This window comes from Equus caballus, chromosome 8 (assembly GCF_041296265.1).
Source record: "Equus caballus isolate H_3958 breed thoroughbred chromosome 8, TB-T2T, whole genome shotgun sequence".
NCBI classification, from domain to species: Eukaryota; Metazoa; Chordata; class Mammalia; order Perissodactyla; family Equidae; genus Equus; species Equus caballus.
This window is the reverse complement of record NC_091691.1, coordinates 73,179,612-73,202,129: the sequence shown is the minus strand read 5'-3', so window position 1 is coordinate 73,202,129 and position 22,518 is coordinate 73,179,612. Positions and strand designations below refer to the sequence as shown.

The following is a 22,518-nucleotide window of genomic DNA, read 5'->3' as shown; positions in this document are numbered from 1 at the left end:
GCTCCTATTAAAGGGATGGCTTTGCCAGCCATTTTGTAGTTCAAGTTCCCTTTTTTCCTTCAGTCACAGCTGACTGGACTAGAGTGAGGCCCCTGACTCAAATGCAGCTTCCCATAGGGAGATGACCCAGGAATAGAATCCATCTCTGGAGAATTTGAACTCAGAGGTGCAAAGACTGCAGCCAGAGGCTCTTGATTTGAAAGGACTAGAGAGCCAATGAGCGCTGGCTGGCCATTTGGTGGCTGTGTGCAGCAGAAGGAACCCGTCACAGAGGGTCGCAGGGAAATAGAGCAGACGTCTGGAGAGAGGCGGAGATGTGAATCCTAGACCCATGGAGCTGGAGGTGGAGAGTGGCTACCTCTCTTCTCAAGAGCTTCCCCATTCCCAGCTCCTTTTCTCATGTTGTTGCCCTGTTTTTTATTCCTTAAGATGCCCTGGGGTTTTTTTTAATACCCCTCTACACTCTTCATTTGAGATAAGTGGATAGCTTGTTAGCAAAGAGCCTGCAAATTCAGCTCCCAGGCAGAATCAGTCATGCCCCCTCACCACCAAACATCATTTTATTATAAGTAGTAAAAATCTCAGGTAATACCATGGAGGCAACGATGCCAGTCATGTGCCTTCACAATGGCACTGTTGGGTGGGACGGGACGTGGGGAAGAACAGTGACAGACTAGCATCAGAACTGTGCTGTAAGGAATACACATGAATGATGAATTCCACTCAGTGAGACTCTCCAAAGCCCTGCTAAGACCAAACAAGGTGATTCGGGAAATATCCCTTTCCAGTCCTGTAGTGGAACAGATGTGGCTCTGGAGTTCCACAGACCCAGTTCCCAGTCTCAGCTCTGATCCCCTTGTTGTAGTTGTTCCATCTTTCTGAGATCTATTTCCTTAACAGCAAAACAGGGATAGTAATACCTACTCAGAGAGTTAGTGGCTAGTGCCTACTGAGTGCTGAGTGCTCAGTCAATGGTCCTCAGTACGTGGTCATCATCGTCAAGTAGAGGGTGGCATTGTTGAAGACATGGGGCTGCACACACGTGTGCCAGTCAGAAAGCGAAAGAGTGCAGCCCCTAAGTGCTGTCTTCTGTGGACAGCTGGGATGGTCTCACAGGCATCAGTCAACATTTTTATATCCTGTTCCTCAAGGAGATTGGAAATTCCTTCAGAGTGAGTTAAGAGCCTGTACTTTTCGTCTCCCTGAGAGTGGCCAGCACAGTGTCTTAAACATAGTAGGCACACAGAAAGCAAACTTAATTTGGTTTGAAAAATGTGTAACTTGAGTGGTATAACCTGTAACTTCTCTGTGCACAGAGGAAAGGGCCGGTCACCCTGTGAATGCCTGTGATCAGGAACCAAAGCCTCCTGTTTCATAGCCCTTCCAGGACCTTGTCGAAGGAAGGCACGCGACACGTATTGATCGGCTGGATGACTGGGTGAGAGGATGGGTGCAAGAAGAGATGGGAAAGCCCAGGGCAGACAGGAGCCACAGCAGCCATGCTGCATACTCTTGTCTCCTGGCAGTGCTTCTGATGGGGCTGTTCAGCCCCAGCTCTAATATTCCCCATGGTAGGGGAGGGGGTGCTCATTGCCTTAGGGTTTCATTCATTTAGCATTTCTTGAGCACCTCCTATGTGCTGGATGCTGTAATAGGTACTAGAGATAAAGATAAGAATACAACTGGGCCCCTGTTCTGAAGGTGGGCTGAAGGTGGAAGAGGACCGACGTGTCCTAGACTCATTACAATATTGTATGATAAGTGTTGCAGCAGATGCACGTGCAAAATGTGATGGGGCCCAGAGGAGCGACTTGGTCCATCGGGGGACACCTGATGGCATCAGGGGATGCCAATTCTATTGCTTAGAAAATTCCTTCCTACGCTAAGTCTAAACTGTTCAATTTCACTAGGAGTGAAGGAGGGATTTAGACTGCGGTGAGTTGAAGGCCCGACTCCATCCGCACCTGCCAGACCAGCGGGACTTTTCCTGGCTGCCTATGTGAGTATGAGATGTGCCCTTGAACCCATCTCCAAGGGGAGGCATGGGCTGCAGGCTGAGCCCTGAGTGCTCTTTGCTGGGGCCTGGGCCCCTCTCAGTGTATGTGGGGGGCTGGGAGTGGCCATACAGCTCCTTCCGACCTTACAACCCACCCCACACTGGGGCTCAGACAAAGAAGGAGTTCTCCGACTACTGCACATGCCCACAGCCGCCAGCTCTGGCTTCCCTCTGGCACAGCTGGGGCTTAGCTCCCTGTCTTCCCTGGAGCCTTCCCTCGTGACTCCTGACTCTGTGCTACTTGCTATGGGACAAACGAAGATGTACACCTGCCCACAAGCTTGTTGGGCAGACAATCTATAAACATACAAAAAATAGTAAATAATAAAGACTTAAAACTAGTTCTAGAGGATGATACAGTTGACAGGAGTTTGATTTACAAGGTAATGCTCTTCAAATTGTCTTTCTATGAGGAGCGCCATTTGCCCACTGAGAATGAGATTTGATTGACCAACAGTTGACATTTAAATGTTTGAGTCCCAGCTCCTTCAGTCTAGTGGGTGCTGAGGTGAGAAGTGTGATTTGAGACAAGAGGGGTGAATCGGGGAAGGCTTCCTGGAGGAGGGGTATGTGTCGGCTTCGGGGAGCTGAGAGAACACCAGGAAGGGTGCTGTGGAATGTTCTTAGCCCATGTTGACTCACCACAGATAGCATGTTGGCCAGGGCAGCACCCAGGTAGGCTGCAAACAGTGCTGGAAAAAGAACCAAGAAACAGCCCAGTGACTAACAGCATCTCAATCTTCATCTACAACTTCTCTCCCCAGAGATTTTATGCCAGAAACGCTATCTCTTAGATTTAAAAAAAAATTGAAATATGTTTCCATTGCTTGGCAGTTTTGGAAAGTGTGACATTCCATGCAAATGCCGGCACAGCTAAGGCAGCAGATGAACTCAGTTAAAAAGGGCCAGAATCGAGTGGTAACAGTTCTCTTGGGTCCCACCACCTTGCATTCTAGCAAAGGAACATTTAGCAGCATAAACCATAAATGAAAATTTTACTATACAGCCAAGGCAAGTGAATCCCAGACCCCCCGCTGGAATATTTCATCACAACTTATTAACATAATATGAGTTTCCAGGGAGGAGCAATGTTCTGTATGCTTGAGGAAGACCAAAGATGCCTACTGCCTGGTCTTCTAGGCTCTGCGTGCGGAAGGCACTGATCAGGCTGGCCCCTGGGAAGAGCCAAGTGCAGCCTGGAGGTTCTGTGAAAACGGGCCAGTGTAAGTGGGCTTTGCTTCTGAACCCTCAATTTCTCAACTGAAAGCAGCCTGACTGTCCCCAGCATATTAACAACTGCAAGCTTTTATTAGAGAGTTACTGAGCGCACAGCTGGTGGTAGTCCCAGCATCTCTCAGCATTCCTTCAACGTAAGTACTATTTGAAGGGCCTATGGTCAATGTCTGGGTGCTTAAGGTTAATTGGGACATCTGATGTAAATCGCCCAATTCCAGATATAAAGATCAATTTGCATGAGGGTTACTCTACCAGTTAGTTTCAATCACGGGGAAATTAGCAATCACAGAGACAGCCCACGAACACCAACCAACCACCATCTAAAAGATCTGTTTCATGTGGCCGAACACTTAAAAATGGTTTTTAATGTACTAATCACTAAACAACCATTCAGAACAGTTTTAAATAAAAGCCCTTTTATAAAGCAAGCAATTCCTCATATTTGTCTTTGGAGGATCAGCAGAATTTTCTCAGGATGGTTGTCCTTGCGGGGACAGACACCGGCATCACCCGAGGCAGGACGAGAATTCCGCGGGCAGCACCTACCGCAGGCGATGGCGAGGAGGTGCGTCTGCCAGGTGATGACGTAGAACATGCCTCCGATGGCGATGCAGGCCAGCGTGCTGTTGAAGCCGCACAGGCCGAAGTAGATGGAGTCGAAAGGCGTGGCGATAGCGAGCGCTGCGAGAGAGGCAGGCGTCAGCGCTGAAACCCGCCCCGGTCCTCAAAGCCCAGACTAGTTACCCTGTTAGGTGTTTATACTAGAGCACTTCTGATTCAATTCAGTGAAAAAACACCTGAAGGAATCAAATGGCCACAGAGCCACATGAATGTTAGGGGCTAAGCTGTTATGGGTAGAAGAGACCCTTTGAGTAAGGTATCTGAAGTCTGATTTAAACGGTCCAGGGAAGGTCTTTCCCCTGTTAGATAAGGAGGACCTCTCCTTCTTCATGGATATCTTAATGTTCTCTAATGGAGACCAAATCCTTCTTATCACGATTAGAGATGAGACTCAAAATACAAACATGCATAGAAGAAACCCCTCCTCAACTTTAAATTTATACTAAAGTGTAAATGACTAATATCAAAGCCTGTCTTCAGGACTGCTTTTGCTCAGGGGAGCCTGAGGGCACTGGCATCAAAAATGGAAAAACACGGTACAAGGGAAGGAGGGAAAGTTTACAGGAATAAGCAGGTGGAGCATTGAAGACACAGGACGATATTTTCTTTGGAGCTGGCCCCAGGCACTAACATCCTTACGGCTCATTAATAAGGGAGCAGTGATGACACTAACCTGCTAACATCCCTATGGTGGATCCGACTGCAGCGTGCAAGCAAATAAGAGGTGAAGATATGAGCAAAGCTAAGAGGAAAATGCCTCCAGTCCAGGGGTTATCGCAGCCATACACTTGGCCGATTCCAACAGGGATGGCTCGCAAAAGCTGTAGGTACAACAGGATCACACGTGATTATAAAGGCAAGAGAGACAACTTGAACCTTGACTGGAAACGATGTGGTGCCAACCGGTCCACGCTAACATTTTGCTACCGGTTTCCAAGATATTTTTATTCAAATAAGTTGACTCTAAAAGGTAGACAAGCTTTATTGTTTTAATCTTGAGTTCTTAGAACCCTAAGGGCTTGGGCTGTTAAGTTTCCTTTATTGGAAGCGTGAATGTGAGGCACGAAACCCCCAGTGAAGAGAAACTGAAAACTCTTCAAATGAGGGTGTTATTCGTTAGGAAAGTAATAGATGTCTGACCAAAGTTGGGCTTTGAAAACGTTCTTGTAACATCTTTTGAAAGGCTGAAAAGATAACTGGGAGGCTAAATATCAGATGGAGGCATGGTCCTTTGCATTTGCAAGAACAACGTGTCTGGGCTGTGGTCATGTGAGTCCGGTCTGGTTGAGCAATTGAACTAGAATCTGCAGAAAAGCCCCTGAAAAGGTGGTGTCATCATCACATCTGCCTTTTGGTGGATAAACCCAGCAAATGGTGACTGATGGATGAGCACGGCCTGAGCCAGGCCTCCATGCATCTCAGGAGCAGCGGCCTGACCATGAGAGAAGAAGGCGGTGAGGAGCCAGGGTCCAATGTCCTGTGGGCACTTGCACGCGTGCTCTGGAGTTTGGGAAAAGGATCCTGCGCGTGCAGGCTTCCCCCGTGACTGGGGTTGGGCCCTGTGGTTTGGAAGCCTGGCCAGAGGCCCTTGAGCTAGGAAACTGCTCCAGGGAGGCAGCTCTGGGTGGTCCTGGGATGCACTGGGGTCGTCTCACCCTTTGGGCAGAAAGCTGAGGAGAAGCAGAGTCCTGGGGCCAGTGTGTGCATATATTAGGATAAGGCAGTTCTCCTCTCAGCCCACATCCTCTGAGAGGACTCGGTTCCCTGAGGGTGTCAAGGGAAGGAGATCCTGGAGCTCAAGGGCCCTCACGCTGTGGTGAGAGTGTGCGGGCCAGGAGGACCCTATAGAAGCTGGTGGGTGGGTCTAGTGGGCTAACCCTCTGGGCTCAGTCTCTTGTGACCCCAGGACAGAGAACAGGATGGGCACTCTGGTGTCACCATGTGGGGGAAAGATAGGACAGGTGAGTGAGTTTTTTTTTTTTTTTTTTCCGGTGAGGGAGATTGGCCCTGAGCCAACATCTATTGCCAATCTTCCTCTTTTTGCTTGAGGAAGATTGTCACTGAGCTAACATCTGCGCCAATCTTCCTCCATTTTTGCATGTGGGACGCTGCCACAGCATGGCATGATGAATGGTGTGTAGGTCCATGCCCAGGATCCGAACCTGTGAACCCTGGGCCGCCAAAGCGGATCACGCGAACCCAACCACTACACCACTGGGCCAACCCCAGCGAGTGAGTTTTATATAGAGGCAGTGGTGCTCAGTAAGTTAGTCCCCTGCTGGCCCCGTCCTCCAAGGGGGGCCCTTCAGTGACCACAACGGCAGAGGAACACACGGAGACTCAAAATTGTTGAGATTTTTTGACCCTCTCTCTGACAGTTACCACCTGTTTCCCCCAAACTTAAAGCTCTAATTACGATGGTCAAAAAGACAAAACTTATTAATCATTACCATAATCCATTCAATTAGCCAGAAAATTATTTCTTAAAGGACAACCACCAGAAGTTGAATTTTTCTTTCCTGAAACTCTGGGTGCTGAAATATTTGTACAGGATTCTCCAATTTTTTTTTAATTTCTACAAAATTCCTAGATAACTTTTCAATGGAAAATGTAGCATGGAGAATGCAAAACATCTTAAACTTGCCTTTTCTAATATCATCTCCCCATAGTGTACCAATTAGAGCAATTTTGCCTTTGAAAGATATTGATTGGATAAATACCGTGAAAGGGAGCCCTAAGGAGCTGAACTGCCAATGCGGCCCCTCTTCTTGCCTCTGGCTCTTCCAGGTCCTCACACACACACATAAATCAACAAGGAAGGGGCTAACGCCAATATTTCTCTTCCTAAATAGTAATGCTTCTTAGTCAAATGCAGGCCTCTTTCTACTCTGCCATGCTGTTGCATACTACGCAATGCTGAGAGAAACCGGGCATCATTATTTCTGAAAGTTCCTTCAATAAGCCCAAGTGGCTTTGTGGTTAGATGATGAATCGTCGATAATGAAGTTTCAGAGTGAGGCCCGTGGGGTCGTTCAGTGTAACGGAAAGGAGGAGGGCCTCAGAGAGAACGTGTCCCCTTAGATAAGACAGCTAATGGGCACGTTTCTCCATGCCGGTTTAATGCTTTTAGTCTAGCTTCTTATTAAGTATCTTGGCAGATTTCCAGAGGCCAGCATTCTATACAGAATACTTGTAAAAAACTTTAAAAGCTCTGTCATATATGTATTTCTTAATGGAGGAACACCTGTGCTTTAAAGTGTGAGCATGCCTCAGCCAGGGGAATGGAAAGCTATGGAGGTTGGAGCAGAGACTTCTCAAGCCAGGAGATGGTAGTGTGATGTGTGTGTCTTTAATGCTTTAGTGAGACTGAATGAAAGAAAATACACAGCATAAACTGGATTGAAACTGGAAGAAAGCATCAAAAAGACTTTAAAAAAAGAAGGAAAAGAGAAAGAACCCAGGTTAGAAGTCAGGAAGCTGGAGTTTTAGGCTTAATTTTGCTCTCCGCTGATGGCTCTGTGACCTCAGGAACATTTCTCAACCTGGCCTCGGTTTCTTCCTCTGTGCTATGATGAGGGGACCAGAAATGGCCCTTTTAGCTCTTAGAAAGAGAAAAGGATGGTGGTTCACGTGGTGCTGTGCATAGAGTTCCTTGCACTATATAATAGTTAGTAGTTATTACTCTTGGGTGTTTCTGATGTGCAAAATAAATAAATGCCACCTTAAAACATGGAGTTTGGACAGACGCTGCCCTTCCACCTTCCATGATACCTACCAAGGGCACCTGGACCTCCGACCAGGTGATGTTGGGCACGGAGGATGCAGGCTGCAGCAGTGTCGTGGGGAAGAAGAGGTTGTAGTGGCCTGTGGCCGCCAGGTATAGGGTCACAGCGATGTTGAAGGGCAGTGTGAAGACCGGGAGGTCCCACTTGCTGAAGATGGTGCCCAGGGCACTGGAGAGGATGGGGCTGAGGCAGAAGCACAGAGATGTTGTTTAAGAGCCCCCTGGCCCTGACACTAGACTGAGTGGGAACAGGGGGTTCCCTGTACCCTCCTGGGGAAAAGTGGCCCACCGGGCACCCTCTCCGAGCCTGCCTGGCCTGAGCAGGTCTTTCTCTGGCTCTCCCGCCTGTGCCCAGCACGGCGACAGGGTCAATGCCCAGGCTCAGAACTTCAGAAGGCGGGCTTTCTGGGGGGAGTTGTAAGGCAGGGAGTCAGAACTCCCTTGAAGAGTCATATAGCTTCATCCCCAGGCATGAGGAGAGAGGACAGGTTGGGGGAGTGATGGGGAGGGAGTCACATCCATTCATTCAACAAGTGTTTGTTGAGCAAGCCGAGAGCCCCGAGCCTCACGGCCAGGGCGCCCCACAATGTCTGGAGGTGAGGGAGGAGCGGGGCCCTGGCACGCTGAGGGCTCTGCCCGGTGGCTGGGCCTTCAGCCTACACTGGGAGGTTGTCCTGGTCTGGTCAGGGGTCCCAAGGACAAGGAAAAGCTGGGACCGGGGGGCAGGAGGAATGAGATTTCCAGAAACCCATATGACCCCGTGGTGTGGCTCTTAACCTATGTGGGCCTCCATGTCTGTCCCTGTGCTCCAGCAGGGTAGGACCAGAAACCCTTTCAGATGTTAAAAATGAAGAGTCAAGGATGGTAGGTAACGAGATACAGTATATATATCACCTGGCATGGTGCTGTCACTGTATAACCTGAGTAATTATTTCCAGTGGATATTTCTGTTGTGCAAGCTAAGTAAATGCCCCCTTAAATTCGAGTTTAGACAGACAGCCATGGAGCTGGGATAGAAAGATTGGCAGCCCTTGATCTGCACCCACAGCCTCAGAAGCAAACTTACCACGACATGGACATAATGATGACGGGGAGCAAAAGCCACCAGTAATAGTCGCCTTTGTCTGAGAACACAGCCATCAGCAGCCCCACCAGCACCCCGTTGTAGCCATGAAGTCCTGCCGCGATGGCTGACCTGGGGGGAGAGGCGGGTGGGCTGGTGAAGTGGGGGCTTCCCCTTGGCCTAATGCAGGGGCGCTGCCTTCTTGATTTTCCTTCTGAGTCAGACTTTTCTCAACAGGGTCCTGACTACACACACCTTCAAACAGATGGCCCCTCTGGGCATGGGGAGCAAAGACGTCAACCTGTCATATTCCCGGAGACAATATGGAGCTATTACAAAATAATTAGGGAATGGTTGCTTTTAGTTATGTGTCCTTATTTGGAGGAGTTTCTGAGGTGGGAGCCAAGCAGGGAGAGGATTGGGAAGGTGGCGATGGGTCCTCACAGGGAGTGACCTCTGGCCTCACACTCAGACGCTGGGTCTCCTGGCACTTACTTGTCCTGACTCAGGATGAGGGCTGTCAAAGTGGACACAACAGTGCCCAAGCAGCCCGAGATGGCCCACCAGGGGTTCTGGATGAAGAGGCCGAGGACGATGAGGATGCCGCTGAGGGGGTTGTTCACAAACATCACCTGGGATGTGCCCCGGAGGACCCAGTCGAGGAACTGGAACACTGGGGATTTGTCTGAAAGGGAGCGGGGGCAGGGAGTCAGTCAGTGCTCAGGGGCAATGGCCCCAGGTGATGCCCCTGTGGGCCGGCCTGAGGTGTGAGGGAATGTCCACATCCGAGGTGGTTTTGCAGGAAGCCAGCCCCCTGCTGCCACCTGCCACAGAAGAGGGTAAACCAAGAACTGAGAGGGCATTTGACTGCCCAGAAAACTCTTCAGATCCATTGCCAGCTCGTTGTGGTCTTTAGGTTGTTTTTCAAACCTGAGCTGTCTGTGCCCTCATGAGAGTGGCGTGAATTTTCTAGAAGGTGGATCCAGAAAGAAAACCCTCTTGCTGTGTAGAGGGCATTCACACCCATGACCTGAGCTCTGGAGAGATTGCTAAAGAGAATTTCCCAGAATAGTAGACTCAGTTCTCCCACAAGCCATTCACAGGCAGGCATTCTTTTCTAGAACACTGGCTCTAGAATTCCAGGGCTAAAATGCCTGACTGCAACGCTCTGATGGATTTTTGAGAAAGCAAACTGTTACGTTCAGAAACGAGAGCCCACACACTTACACATATCATATTTACATCCCAAGAGACTGTATGTCTGTCTTAACAGCGAAACTCCTATCTTTGAAAGACCATTGAAGCAGAATTCAGTCTGGTCTGCAGAGAACTCTGGCAATGTGTTTCCTGAGGGACAATGGGATGTGACCTTTCTAGGGGGTCAGGGGCTGCTCTCACGGGACCTCTACCTTTAAGTCCTTCTCCGCACTCCTTCATCTCTCCTGTGATGTAACTGAAGGCTTTGCTGATCCTTTTCCCACTCGCAACCATGGAACTCCGAATCCAGGAGGTCTTGGAAGTGTCCGTTTCCACCTTTATTTCAGAGCTCTCCTCCATGGTGTCCAGATCCTGTCCCGGGACAAGAGACAGGCAAGAACCTCCCACATTCTGTGCTTCTCACACTGAGAAGTGACGTTTGTGCTCGCTCAGGGACCAAGCTAAGATTTTCATTTGGTATTTAGTGAAATTGCTATTTACTCATCTCTGTGTTTCTAAAGACTACAATATCTTTAGTTGGACATGTTACCTCATTTAATTTGGGCAACAACCTTGCAGTAAACAAGGCAATATCTTTATCCTCATCCTGCAGATGAAAGCTCAGGCAAGGATGGAGAGGGTCTCATTTGCAAAGGTCAAGGTCAAATAGTAGAATTGAGATTTAACCACAGATCTTTGGATTCTTTTTTCAAACCATTACTTCCACTGTACCACACTCGTTTCTGAAGAAATTACCCCCCCCTCCCCAGCATGTCTAGTGTTTAAAATTTATCTGTGCATAAAATTAAACATGCAAAGATTCTGTTTTTGAAAATAAGCGCATCTCCTAAATGCTTGAATGTGGGATTCAGAGGAAGACAGATAATAAATAGTTCAAATAAAAGGAAAATGAAACTTTATAAAGTTAACTGTGAAAAATGGACATTTTTATCCCACGTAATTCTGTTTCTGGAAGTATGAATTCAAGAAGAGTTTGCCTAAATCAGTGGATGTCTTTTCCAGACTCAGCTTCTAATCTGCTCGGGCTTCATGACTCGGGGGCGCTGCCCTGCTTTGGGCCGCTCAGTACTCACCAGCAGCTCCAACGTGGGCTTCTGGTACTGACAGGGAAAAGGGTCTTTGGTTTGTCTCTCCTGGTGCTCGTCTTTTTCAAACACTGGAGGTGGAAGAAAAGAACATCATCAATGAGGACACCTCTACCTGGGCACCTTAGCAGCAAATTTCTTGCAAGGCTATTGTTGGAATATTCAGTATTTCCTTTACCACTTGAGGAAGCACAGAACCATGGCATCCTGTGGCTTGAAGGCTCTCTTTTTCTTTTACTCATCACAAATCCATTTGGGCTCTCTCTTTGGGGAAAAAAGTGCACATCCTCATGTAAACAGGACATTTTACAAGAACTTAGAGAGTTCAGAAACTTGACTGACCTGAGGTAAGAAGCTCTGATTTAGCCCAACCCCTATATTTTTCAGATGAGGAAGCAGTGACTTGTCCATGATCCCTGAATTCAAGGTTCTTTCTCCAAGTTCTCAGAGAACTGGTAGGTATGCAAAGAAAAGAGCTTGGACCCTACTGCTTGTAAAGTATTAAGCGACTGAGCTGGGCAAGGCCTGTTTGCGTTTGACTATGACTCTTTCCATCTGGATGATTTCAGGCTGCTTTGGTCTCTTTTTTGGATGTTTGTCTCTTGAATGTTAGGTATTTTAGTAGCAGCCCCTGGTTGGAGTAAGACAAGTGATATCCGTGTCGTTACTTAAGACAGATTTTGGCATGTTTTTGTAATTCTAAAAAACTATTGTAACGTGGCTCTAAACATATTTTTCATTATTACCGGATAGTTTACTTTTAAAGGTGAACAATTTCAGTACAGTTTTATGCAACGTAAAAGTGAGAGCCCTTGGAGGTTTCGGTCTTGATGCTCTGGTTCCCTCTTGTGGTCAATGTGAGAATGTCAGGCTGGTGCTGAAGTCCTGAAGGTTCAGCCTGAATTGGCCGTTCCCAGTTTGCATTCATGCATTTTATGGTACATAAGCACTGGAAAGGATGCATCAAAGGCACTGTGTTCCCGCTTTTGAAGAAGCATGGACTGCAAGCGCCACTGTGGTTGGGAAGTTACACTATGCAGGAGAACAAATACATTTTGGAAGCTTTGAAAGGAAGACTAGGAAGCAAAGACGATTCCTCTAGAGTTCGAGGCTGGTGTGTGATATCCTGATAGACCGGGTGCCTATGTCTGAAGCTCCTCTCTGCCTGCCAGCTCTTCAGCAATTCCAACTAACCTCCACACCAGGCTCCTTTGCATGGGGCTCTCTACTCTGCCCTCCCCCATCCCAGCCCCCAATCACTGTCATAACAGCATGTTTGGAGGAGACTGTTAACCTTTTGAGGCAAATCATGCTCTCTTCCTCACCACGCCCAGGGGCCTCTGTCAAAGACAAACTCCAGGACTAGATTTGCCCTTGAGTTATCTCCACCTTGCATGAGGCCCGTTTCACCGGGTTGACTGCTTTTGGTACGAAATGACGAGGCTCAGAGGAACTGAAGGAATCAAGTCACTAATGCGTCTTCAGGGAAGCAAGTGCTGTTGTAAAAAGGACACTAACTCGGGGATCAGTTTTATCCCCTGCAGTGCCCACTGCCAGCTGTGTGACTCTGGGCAAGTTGGCTCTCCTCTCTGGAGTCTGGGGGCAGAATTAGATTGCTCCTCTGCCCTGGCTTTTCACGAGGCTGCTCCAGCCTTGCAGCTGGTTGGGGAGACCCCTGCCCCGGCTCCTCCCTGTTTGCCACAGGATGTGCTCAGCTTCCAAATCCAAGCAAGTTTCTGGCTTCCCCACCTGCTCAGCTTTGGCTGCCTTCTCAACTCCCTTCTTGGCCTTTGGGAGTCCCCTCCTCTCCATGGCTCTCCAACTGTCCCCTTGGTCTTGACATGTCCACCTCTGCTGTAGGTGGGAACTTCTCATCTCTGCCTCCAAGACCAGTGGTTTGTGACTTGGAAGCAAATTAGAATTTCATGGAGAGTTTTAAAGGTCCTTATGCCCACCCAGGTTTCTTCCCAGAAGAATTAGATTAGAGTCTCCAGGAATGGGATGCAGGTGATTCCAATGTGCTGCCAAGTTTGAGACCTGCTGGCCTAGACCTACACAGCCCATGGCCTGTCCTGGCTCCAGTCTCCCTCCACCCAGGGAGAGTCTAGACACTGGGACCTGTGGCTGTGGTCAGAGGTCAGGTGTGATAAGAATGAGCCTGAGCTTCATGGGTATCCCCACCACTCTGTGAAGTAGGTACTGCCATTGTCCCCATTTTAGACATGAGTAAATCAAGGACCCGAGAGAGACGGGGAGGAAGTGCACACCTTTGCTCCTCCTCTGAATGGATGATGACTCGATGTGGAACACGCTCCTGGGCTTGGGGAGCATGGCCTCCGAGCCCTCATCAGCCTTTGGGCTCGTCGCGGCTGGCTGCTCCCCACTGCCTCCTGGCCAGGGGCAAAATGAGACAGGTCAGTGTTCCACCCTGGCCTGCACCCTGTGAGAGCCAAGCAGAGAGTGCGGGAAAAATCACAGGCGGAAGTCGGAAAGGAAAGAGCTGTGTGGTCTGAAGCTGCAGTAGCAATTGCATCGGGGTCTGCATAAAACATCCAGCTTCTTTATTTCTCCTGCTAAAACTTGCACTCCCTTTTCCTGCAGAAACCGTATCACAGACTCCCATCAGTGTCAAGAGATGGATGAGCCAGGCTGCCTTATTTCACCGGAAAGGAACTACTCTAAGACCCACTTAACCAGACTTGGGACTGGCATGCATGGTGGACCCTAGCTGGCTGCCCATTCCTGTTCTTCAGTCACTGCCTTGGCCTCCATCTGGGGCAGGGAGTGTGTGTGTGGGGGTCCTCAATGCTGGCTACACGTTAGAATCACATGAGTGCATTAAAAAATGCTTGAACCCTACCCAAGACCAATTTTAAAAATTAAAATTTTCTAATGCCCGTAACATTTAAAAGATGGCTCTAATGTTCAGCTTGGGCTGAGAACCACTGATCTAGGTTCTTGCTACTCAAGGTCTCTGGGCCAGCAGCCTCAGCCTCATCTGGGAGCTTGTTAGAAATGCAGAATCTCAGGTTCCACCCACACTGACAGAATCAGAATGTGTGTTTCAACAGGATTCCCTGGGTGATTTCTGTGCACATTAAGTTTGACAAGCACCAATCCAAGGGGAAGTAAGAGTCCTGAAGCTGTGATCAGCTACAAGAAACCCTCTGCTATACCTTGTTATCTTAAATTTCCACACAGGGGAGAGCAGAGCACTCATCACTTGGGACTGGGTTTCTCAAAGTGTGGTCTGAGAACCGACAGCATCAGATCACTTTGGTGGCTCCTTAAAATGCATGCGCCTATGCCCACCTAGGTCAATTAATTGGAGTATTTGGTGGTCCCCGAGGTATGCAGTTTTAACACTTTCTGTTTGGAGTTCCAGTGCACTCTGGAATTAGATGATTTAGTGGCTACCTGGAATAGTGGAGAACATTCACACTATTATTACATTTGCACACTTTCTTAGTTCACTCATTTGTGCATCGTTATCTTCAAAAGATGGAAAATCGAGGCTCAGAAAGATTTCAGAAGCATCCTACAAGCAGCGAACCATGTGCCTCTCAGCCCCCAATTCTTTTCTCTGCATCTTTGCTGCTCAGAATCTGGTTCCTGGACCAGCTTCACAGACGTCAAAGGGAGCTTGTTAGAGAGGTGGACTGTCAGGTCCTATCCCAGATGGACCGAACTGGAATCTGTGTTTTTAACAAGATCCCCAGATGACTTGTGTGCACATTAGAGTTTGAAAGAACCGGTGTAGATCGCATTGCTCGTGCAGAAGGGACTTGAGCAAAGCTCAGAATATAGCAAGACCAAAAGCCAGAGAGTGTGGGACGTGTATGAGCAGGGAAAGGGGTTTTGTCTGTACTCTTAGGTTGAAAGGCAAAAGAAGTGTCTATGTCCCTTCCCTCTAGGCTCCAGATGGGGAAGAGGCTCCTGTTTCAGCATCCTCTCTGTGGGTCAGCATTGAGCCATACCTCCCAAGGCTGGAGAAGCCCCCTTGACCCTACGCTTCAGAGACACTAGAAATCTCAGCCTGCCCTAGGATACATTTGCAGACAGTTTTTGTCCAGGGGGACAAGGACCAAGGGGGTATCATTGCATCATCTGACAAAACAGAGTGTTCTCCCGTAACGCCAATCCCTAGTGCACATCTGCCATGCTGGAAGGGTGCCTCTGCTGGCCCGCTGCTTCTTGTTCCTCATATGTCAAGTGCTACCCCGGGCACCCCCTGGGCAGAGCAGTATTTTGACCTTAGTATCATAGACTCAGAACTGCTTGGAGCTTCAAGATCACATTCCACCTCTCATGTCCAGAGAAATCAACTCTCCCAGGACACACAGTTCATTGATCGTGGCACACAGGAGTTGCACCCAGGGCTCCTGCTGTCTAGTTGGCTGCAGAAGGCCTGGCCCACCATTCGTGCCCTGGCCCTTCACTTTTAGCACCCCACATTCTCCTGCCTGCTCAGAGCCCAGGAACGTGCGGCAGGGCCCACCTTACTATGTGTTGTTAGAGTTGATGTCCCAGCCACAAAAAACAAAAACTAAAAGTTTCTTTCCCTTGAAGACATTTTTGTCCTTATTTGGGGTGAGTTGAAGAGGCGGCAAAGTATTGGTTCTGGGTGTCACGTGGGTGATACTGCAGTGCTGGGCTGCAGACCCCCCGGGAGGAGAGTAGCCCCTCAGCATGTGCTGGCCAAGAGTTGAGAATGAAAGTTGGGAACAGATGCCACGAAGAAGATTGGAGAATAAAGTGACACATTTCCTGAGGCTGTGAAAATACTTAAAGCTAAGGTGATAGCAATTTAGTGCTACCCTTGGGACGGATTCTCAGGCCTTTCAAAATGGATAAAGGCAATTTCAGGAATATCATGAACACATCTATCAAATGTTCTAGAAATAGATGTTCCATTGGTGTGGTAGGAGAAAAAGAAAACAACAACAACACTGGCTGGGAATCAGAAGTCACTAATTTCTGCATGGCAAGTCATGTAATTTTATTGACAGTTTCCTCCCTTATAGGCATGGTTCCCAGAAAGAAATACACAGACCCTGTAAGGCTGACCTTGCAAACTCAACCTATAGAACGATGACAGATATCTCAGAGAGATACCTCCCATTTCTTTCTCATATTGTTATGAAGATGAGATGATGCTTGTAGAATGCCCTAGAAAATAATTTTGCAGTGCTCACATATCAGGTACCTCCCTGGGGAGGCCACTTCCCTCTATGGAACGTGCCCCTCTGTCCCAGGCAGGATGGCTCCTTATTTCAGTGCACATCTGGCATTTTACACTTGCAGTGACTCTTACCTAGCCAAGTGTCAGTTATGTGTTCTTGTCTGTCACCTTCACAGTGTGGTGGGGTCCTTGACAGCCTGGATTATACCGGTTTGCCTTGGCACGCCCAGGACCTAGCATGAGCCTGGTACACTGTAGGTGCTCAGAAATATTTGTTGAATAAATTAATGAGGGATCATTATACTACTGATTTTAAGTTCTGAATCAAATAGTCATTGGATATTTCAGGGTATGAAACATTTAAAAAAATAAGATATTTCATTGTAAATGTTAAATGCTTGATAAATATTGAAATAAAGGTGATAGTCTTTCATAGGTTAACAAGGGTAACAGCTGAGTTGTAGAGTAAGAGGTGATTATTTCCAGTATCACTTAAATAAAAGACGGGATGTTTATAGATGGTGATAAAATGCTTGGCCATCTATTACCAACCAATCAGATACCCAGAAATCCTGCAAAAGTGTCTAGAAGCACTCAGTGAATGAGAGAAAAGAAAGTAAGCTGTTGAAGATGGAGATCTTGCTTGATGTGATTTGGTTAGGTTACTAAGATATCACGTAGGTTCATTCCGTGTGGCCAGAAAACCCTAAGCTGCTAAGGGGTGGGGCTGGGTGTTCTATAGCCCAAGAGTAAATTTTGTTCATGATAAGTCATGTTTTTGTGTTCTTTCCAACTTTTTCCCCCCTAACATCATGGCACACATAGAAAATTGTGCGTGTGGCATGGTGCAGTAAACACATGGTGTCATTTATGGCCAGAGGGCCCGGGCCCAGGGACTCTGGCCCCACCAGGCCCCAGCTGGCTGTTTAGCAGGCCAAGGGGCTTGTGCCCTCGGCCAGGCTATGCGTGCACCGTGGCACGGGGGCTGGGATGTTCTGCCCTTGATAATCTGTGGGCAAACCTTAGCAGCTGAGTAACCCCTCGGCATGCCCGCCTGATGTAGGAACTGCTCTCTCCTTCTCTAACAAGCCTTATTAAGTGTCCCAGTGCATGTAGCTTCACACTGGGGGCCGTTCAGGACCATTTGAGGGGCACGGTCCCTGCCCTCCAGGATTGCCACCGTCTGTGTTTTAATAGGCAAGAATCCAGCAAGCTTTCCTCCCATTGACTCAGAGAAGGAAGAACAGTCATGAGCCCAGTGATATATTCAAAAACACTTTTTCTGGAGAGTAGTGTCTCATAAAACACATGACTCTATTGACTTCTAACTTACAGAAAATGCCGACTGCTCAAACATCAGGGGTAAAAAAGATTTTGTAGAGGAACCCACGAGCCAAATACAATTTTGAAGCTTACTGCAATTTCTTTGAAGGAAACCTAACCAAACCAAACCAAACTGTAGATGACATCTTTCAGAAGCAAAAAAATGATCTAGTCTATTTTACTGAAAGCCAACCTTTACTCAAACAGGTCCACGTCTATATACTTTCTACAAGTTGTCTTTCTCAGGTTTCGAACAGGTTTTAACGTCTCCTGAAGGTGGATCAATGCTGTCCATACATCACTTGAGCAACATATGTCCAACAAATGGAGCATCTGGAGCCTACCCTCAAGACCCATTTGTCATCCCTCTCCAGCTCCTTGGGTCTCTTATCCCTCCAACCTACTGTTTGTGGACACACCAACATATCACAAGGCAATTTCCTAGCTACCAAGCCAGAATTGCTTTTTTGAAGTGACACATTGCGTATAATATGATTTTTTTTCAAGTTCTACATGATTACGCTTTGGCCACAATTTGGGTATATGTCTCCCCATGTTGGAGTTGAGCTTTCCTGTGATTGGTAATTTCCAGGCTACTCTGTGTGCATGTTTATTAGTGTGTGTGATGTGGATACCTATGAGTGGTAAATGTGTTATCTTTTTCTGTCAAGTTGTGTTTAGTTGACATCTTCAAAGATCATTCTGTAAACTCTCAGAGGCATTGAATGTTAGAATGAGAACAGGCTTTTGAGGTTATCCAGTTCAGCCCTCTCATTTTACAGATGGGGAAACTGAGGCTTAGAGAAATGGAATGACTTACCGGAGACCACACCGCTATTGGCAGAGCCAGGAGTAGATATTATACAGGTATATTCCGTCTCTTGCCTTCTAGTCTCAGATTTATTTCTCTAAACCTCACTTCCCACAAGGGATTTATTTTTGGTCTATCAATTCAATTCTGCTTTTGTATGTAAGGTCCTAATTAGGTATTCTAGAATCCATTTCTCTTTAAGCAATGGCTCCTTTTCCTTCGGGGAATTCAAGAAAAACTCAAAAGTCTTCCTGAGCCTTCCTAATATATCTGGACTGGAAGGTGAGATGTAGGAGAGATGGATAGAGAAAAGATGGTGGCCAGGTCCATGGCAGCACTTGGAGATAAATTATTTGGAAGCCCCAACTTCTTAATTAGCCAATTTTTTTATTTTTTAAGAAGTGGGGTATGGGTCACTGTAATCCTGAGATAAGCGAGTCCTCATGCCCACAGTGAATCCTTTAAACTTTCTCTTCTTTTTGACACAGCTCACCAGCTGGCCAATGGACTTGCCAAGATTGTGTTTTGTTTTGCTTTGTTTTGGTGTCTTTGGCTCACTCTGTGGAGAAGACATTACTAAGCACAAATGAGTTGTGCCTCATTTAGCCTCGGATACCACATGATAATCTTATAAATGAGGTTAAAGAGAGTGCAAATGGCAGAGCACCTCATCTGCACTGGGAGTAACACCTGACTGACATTCCTCCAGAAAGAGTTGTACTCTCCCCCGCCTGCTCCCACTCCAGCCCACACCCTCAGAATTGTGTGTCTATATTGTCAATATCCCTGATTTTGAATCCTTCCTTTTCAATCCATTCTGTGTTTCAACTGCTAGACCATATCATTCTGTCACTCTCTTACATAACAATCTACATGGCACCCCATTGTCAGGAGTAGAATGCTCAAACTCCTCTGCCTGGCTTCCCAGATGTTCCACAATACGGCCAGCTTCGTCACCCAGCTCATCCTTTCCCTTCCCAACACACACCTTGCCTTGGCACTCTGGCATTATCGCTGGCCCTCTGTGCTTCCTTCTTCTTCTTGCCTAAGTACTATACACCCTTCAAGGTCAGATTTATGTTCCACTTCCTTCGTGAAGCCATCTTTTGAGTATTTGGCCATATGGATTATTCCATTCTTTGAATTCCTATTTCATTTGCAGAAGGCACTCTAGACTAGAGCTTTTGAAGTTAGAGCCATGGTGGAGTTCTCTATTGATAATTACAATGCACATGAAAAGTATGCAATGAAGACTTTCCAGCCCAATGAAAGGACTTGGAATTATCAACCCTTGATAATCAAGTGACCTTTGAGTCTAGGCACTGGCAGGAGGAAACCGAGGCCCAGAGAGAAGTGGCTTACTTGAGGCCACACAGCTAGTCAGTTATGGAGCCAGGATTTTGACCTCCTGGTTTTGATTTTTCACTCCTGTAATGTAGGTGTTTTATAGACAGTTGGAGCCTTCCTAATGATACCAGTGGACTTGTGACTTTTTTATTTAAAAAATTATGAATTATATCATATCCCAAAAGGGGTAACAAGTTACCAAAAAAAAAAAAAGCCCCACACACCTGTGTATCATTACATTTGTGACACCCAATGAAAGGTCAAGGAAAGATCTAGGCCATTGTACACCGCCTTCTTCTCTTATGGCAACATTCCATGCTCCTTTTCCCCACATCCTCTTCCCTGCCGCACCTCTCTCTCATTATCGATGGCAAACACAGCCAATTGATCACAGCACTCTTTCCCAATAAGTTTCAATCCAGCCTCCGAATTCCTAACACCATGCTCCAGAAAACCAAAACCAATTAGTCAGAGTTGGCACTTGAGAGTAAACTTATGTTTTCCCTTTAACTTTAAAGGGGGGTGTAGATGCTGTACAAGTTTGAGAGAAGGGATATATCAAGGCCAGGGTGTTGATAGCAGGCAGAGGCCTGGCCACAGGCACTTCTAAACCTCTCAGAATAGCCTTCCCTCCGCAAGTTCACCAAGGCTCATATCCTTTGGTGCCACTTTCGGAGGAGACCAAATACCTTACAAGGTTGTCCCTTCTCTCATCAGATCACGTCAATATCCTGAAATGTTGTTCCTTATGGCACAGCTATCTGTCTTCCAGAAACATCCACTCTCTGTAGCTATGCAGAATATGTCTACAGTAATCTAAGATGGCTATGTAAGAGAGGGGCTCCAGGGAGATAGGTTGTTAAGCTGGGATGTTAAGATGTTTGTGGATACTGAGACGGATTAATTCTATTGGCATGTTGGCCGAAGGGGTACAGAACCTGAGGAGAGAGGCCAAGATGCTTGGACCAGGTGCCTCCACCCAGGAAGCAGCAGGTAATGAATCCTGGGAAGAAGGTATTCAAATCTACCTTATTAGCATTCCCATGGCTCAACTTAACACAGTGCTGCCCTGGAAACCATGCTGGTGTTAGAGCTGTGGGTTTCCAAGTTGTGAAAAGGATGACAAATAATATGAAGGCTCTTCCAGTGGGCAGGTAGGGTGGTAAGGGGTTTTGAGGGCTGATAGATTTATCTGGTTCCATCACCAGATGAGCAGGAAGAGCTCAGGGTTGTGAGTTAGGACACCTGGACTTTTGTCCAGGCTCTTTTATCACTTTGACAGGTCCCTAGACAAGCTGTGATTTCCCCATGTATAAAGTGAGGGGTTTGAACTATAACTATTTAACAGCTCTTCCAGCTTTAAGCTTCCAGGGTCTAAACTCTCTGGAGTTCTTAGTAAGCTTTCCTGCCCCAAGATTGGCTTCCAAAGACACCATAGCTCAACAGAAGAAAGGAACAGAAAAAGAGCAGCCTTTCTTTTATCTCTTTCTTTGAAAAGTCAGATGGTCCTCTTGCCTAGGGGGTCTACCTAGTTCATTTGTTTCCCCCAGGACCTCTTACCTGGACTTCTTTTGATTTCCTGCACAGAGCTGGAGGAAACTAGACCATCAGGATTTTGCAAGAAGCTTCTTTCCTTGGGCGGTGTCTCTGGTCCTCAATTCCAGGCACTGGACTTCTCCTTACACCTGAACTCCTTCACTTCTCCATGCCCTCCAGCCCATTCTCTTGCTGAATTTCTGCAAATTTATTTTGCATTCCCTAACCCTATGCCCAGTGCACGTCTTCCAGTTGAGGAAGAGTACCATGGAGAAGGAAGGAGAGGAAAGACAAATGCTTTTTTGCTCACACTCTCCCCGGCCTTTCTGGTGAAAGAAAGATTACTTGCTAAACTCCCCCAGGAAGGCTGGCTTTAGCTACCATGGTTCCCCAACCTGGTTTGCCCTTTAAAGGGGCAGAGCCAAGACCTGTCTAGTAGTAGCTTCACTGTCCTCCCTCAGACACTACCTGCCAGTTACTCCTCTCATTAGACTTCTTGCTCCAGTATTTGCCTTTAAAGCAAGCATCTAAGTGTTGTCTCCTCAGGGGACCAATTTACCTCCCAAATTCAATAAACTCCCTTAATTCTCCCTCCAGGCAGGGCACAGATTGGGGAACAGTATTGCCATCAGCATCTCCATGGAAATTTCTGCACAATCCCAATACTAGATGCTGTCTTTCTGGTTCTGTGGAATTTTTCAGATCTTTCCTCCTTCTGACTTCTGCTGACTAGGGTTCTGGGGATTCACCACGGGACCCTCTCAGAGCAAGAAGGGCATGACCTAACCCCCGCCTCCAGAAAGGACTCTGAGCACTATATATTAGGGAAATTGGCCCTCCCAAGTCCCATGAGGCCATGGGGTCTGGTGGGCTGGAGTTTGGGGAGGGGGCCAAATTCAAACATGTTTTGCTTGGCTTTGTGAGTATGATGGGCCAAATATCCACCCTCCCTGCTCACCCCCCTCCACACAAGCTCAGTGACGGGGTATGAGGTGGCCTACCCAGGTTCAGAAACAAAACTGCACACTAAGGAAATTAGCTACACCCGAGTAGACAAACTCCCTGCTGACGTCAAAGGCCCCCTTCCCCATGCCAGGTGTTTCAGAACTGCCAAAGAGGAGTCTTGATCATGGAGGGCCTTCCGAAGAAGGAAAGCAAACAATGCTGAGGAGGAACAGGCGGGCCCACATTCCAGGAGGAGGAGGGGAACTGACTACAGACCAGCTCGCTGGACAGTGGGCCTCCCCTGGTGTTGC

The 22,518-nt window shown here is 47.5% G+C and overlaps 1 protein-coding gene across 1 annotated transcript in view; it reads right to left on the bottom strand.

The window, feature by feature from the left end:
• The window catches only part of SLC14A2 (solute carrier family 14 member 2), a 193,554-nt gene that overhangs the window by 1,269 nt on the left and 169,767 nt on the right, over window positions 1–22,518 (bottom strand). Inside the window, exons 10-18 of the mRNA XM_070275634.1 lie at window positions 13,331–13,453; window positions 11,052–11,134; window positions 10,170–10,329; window positions 9,256–9,445; window positions 8,764–8,892; window positions 7,689–7,881; window positions 4,587–4,734; window positions 3,839–3,973; window positions 2,699–2,748 (exon numbers count right to left, since the gene is read on the bottom strand). Coding sequence (XP_070131735.1) covers window positions 2,699–2,748; window positions 3,839–3,973; window positions 4,587–4,734; window positions 7,689–7,881; window positions 8,764–8,892; window positions 9,256–9,445; window positions 10,170–10,329; window positions 11,052–11,134; window positions 13,331–13,453 — 1,211 coding nt within the window. The remainder of the gene's footprint in view (window positions 1–2,698; window positions 2,749–3,838; window positions 3,974–4,586; window positions 4,735–7,688; window positions 7,882–8,763; window positions 8,893–9,255; window positions 9,446–10,169; window positions 10,330–11,051; window positions 11,135–13,330; window positions 13,454–22,518) is intronic.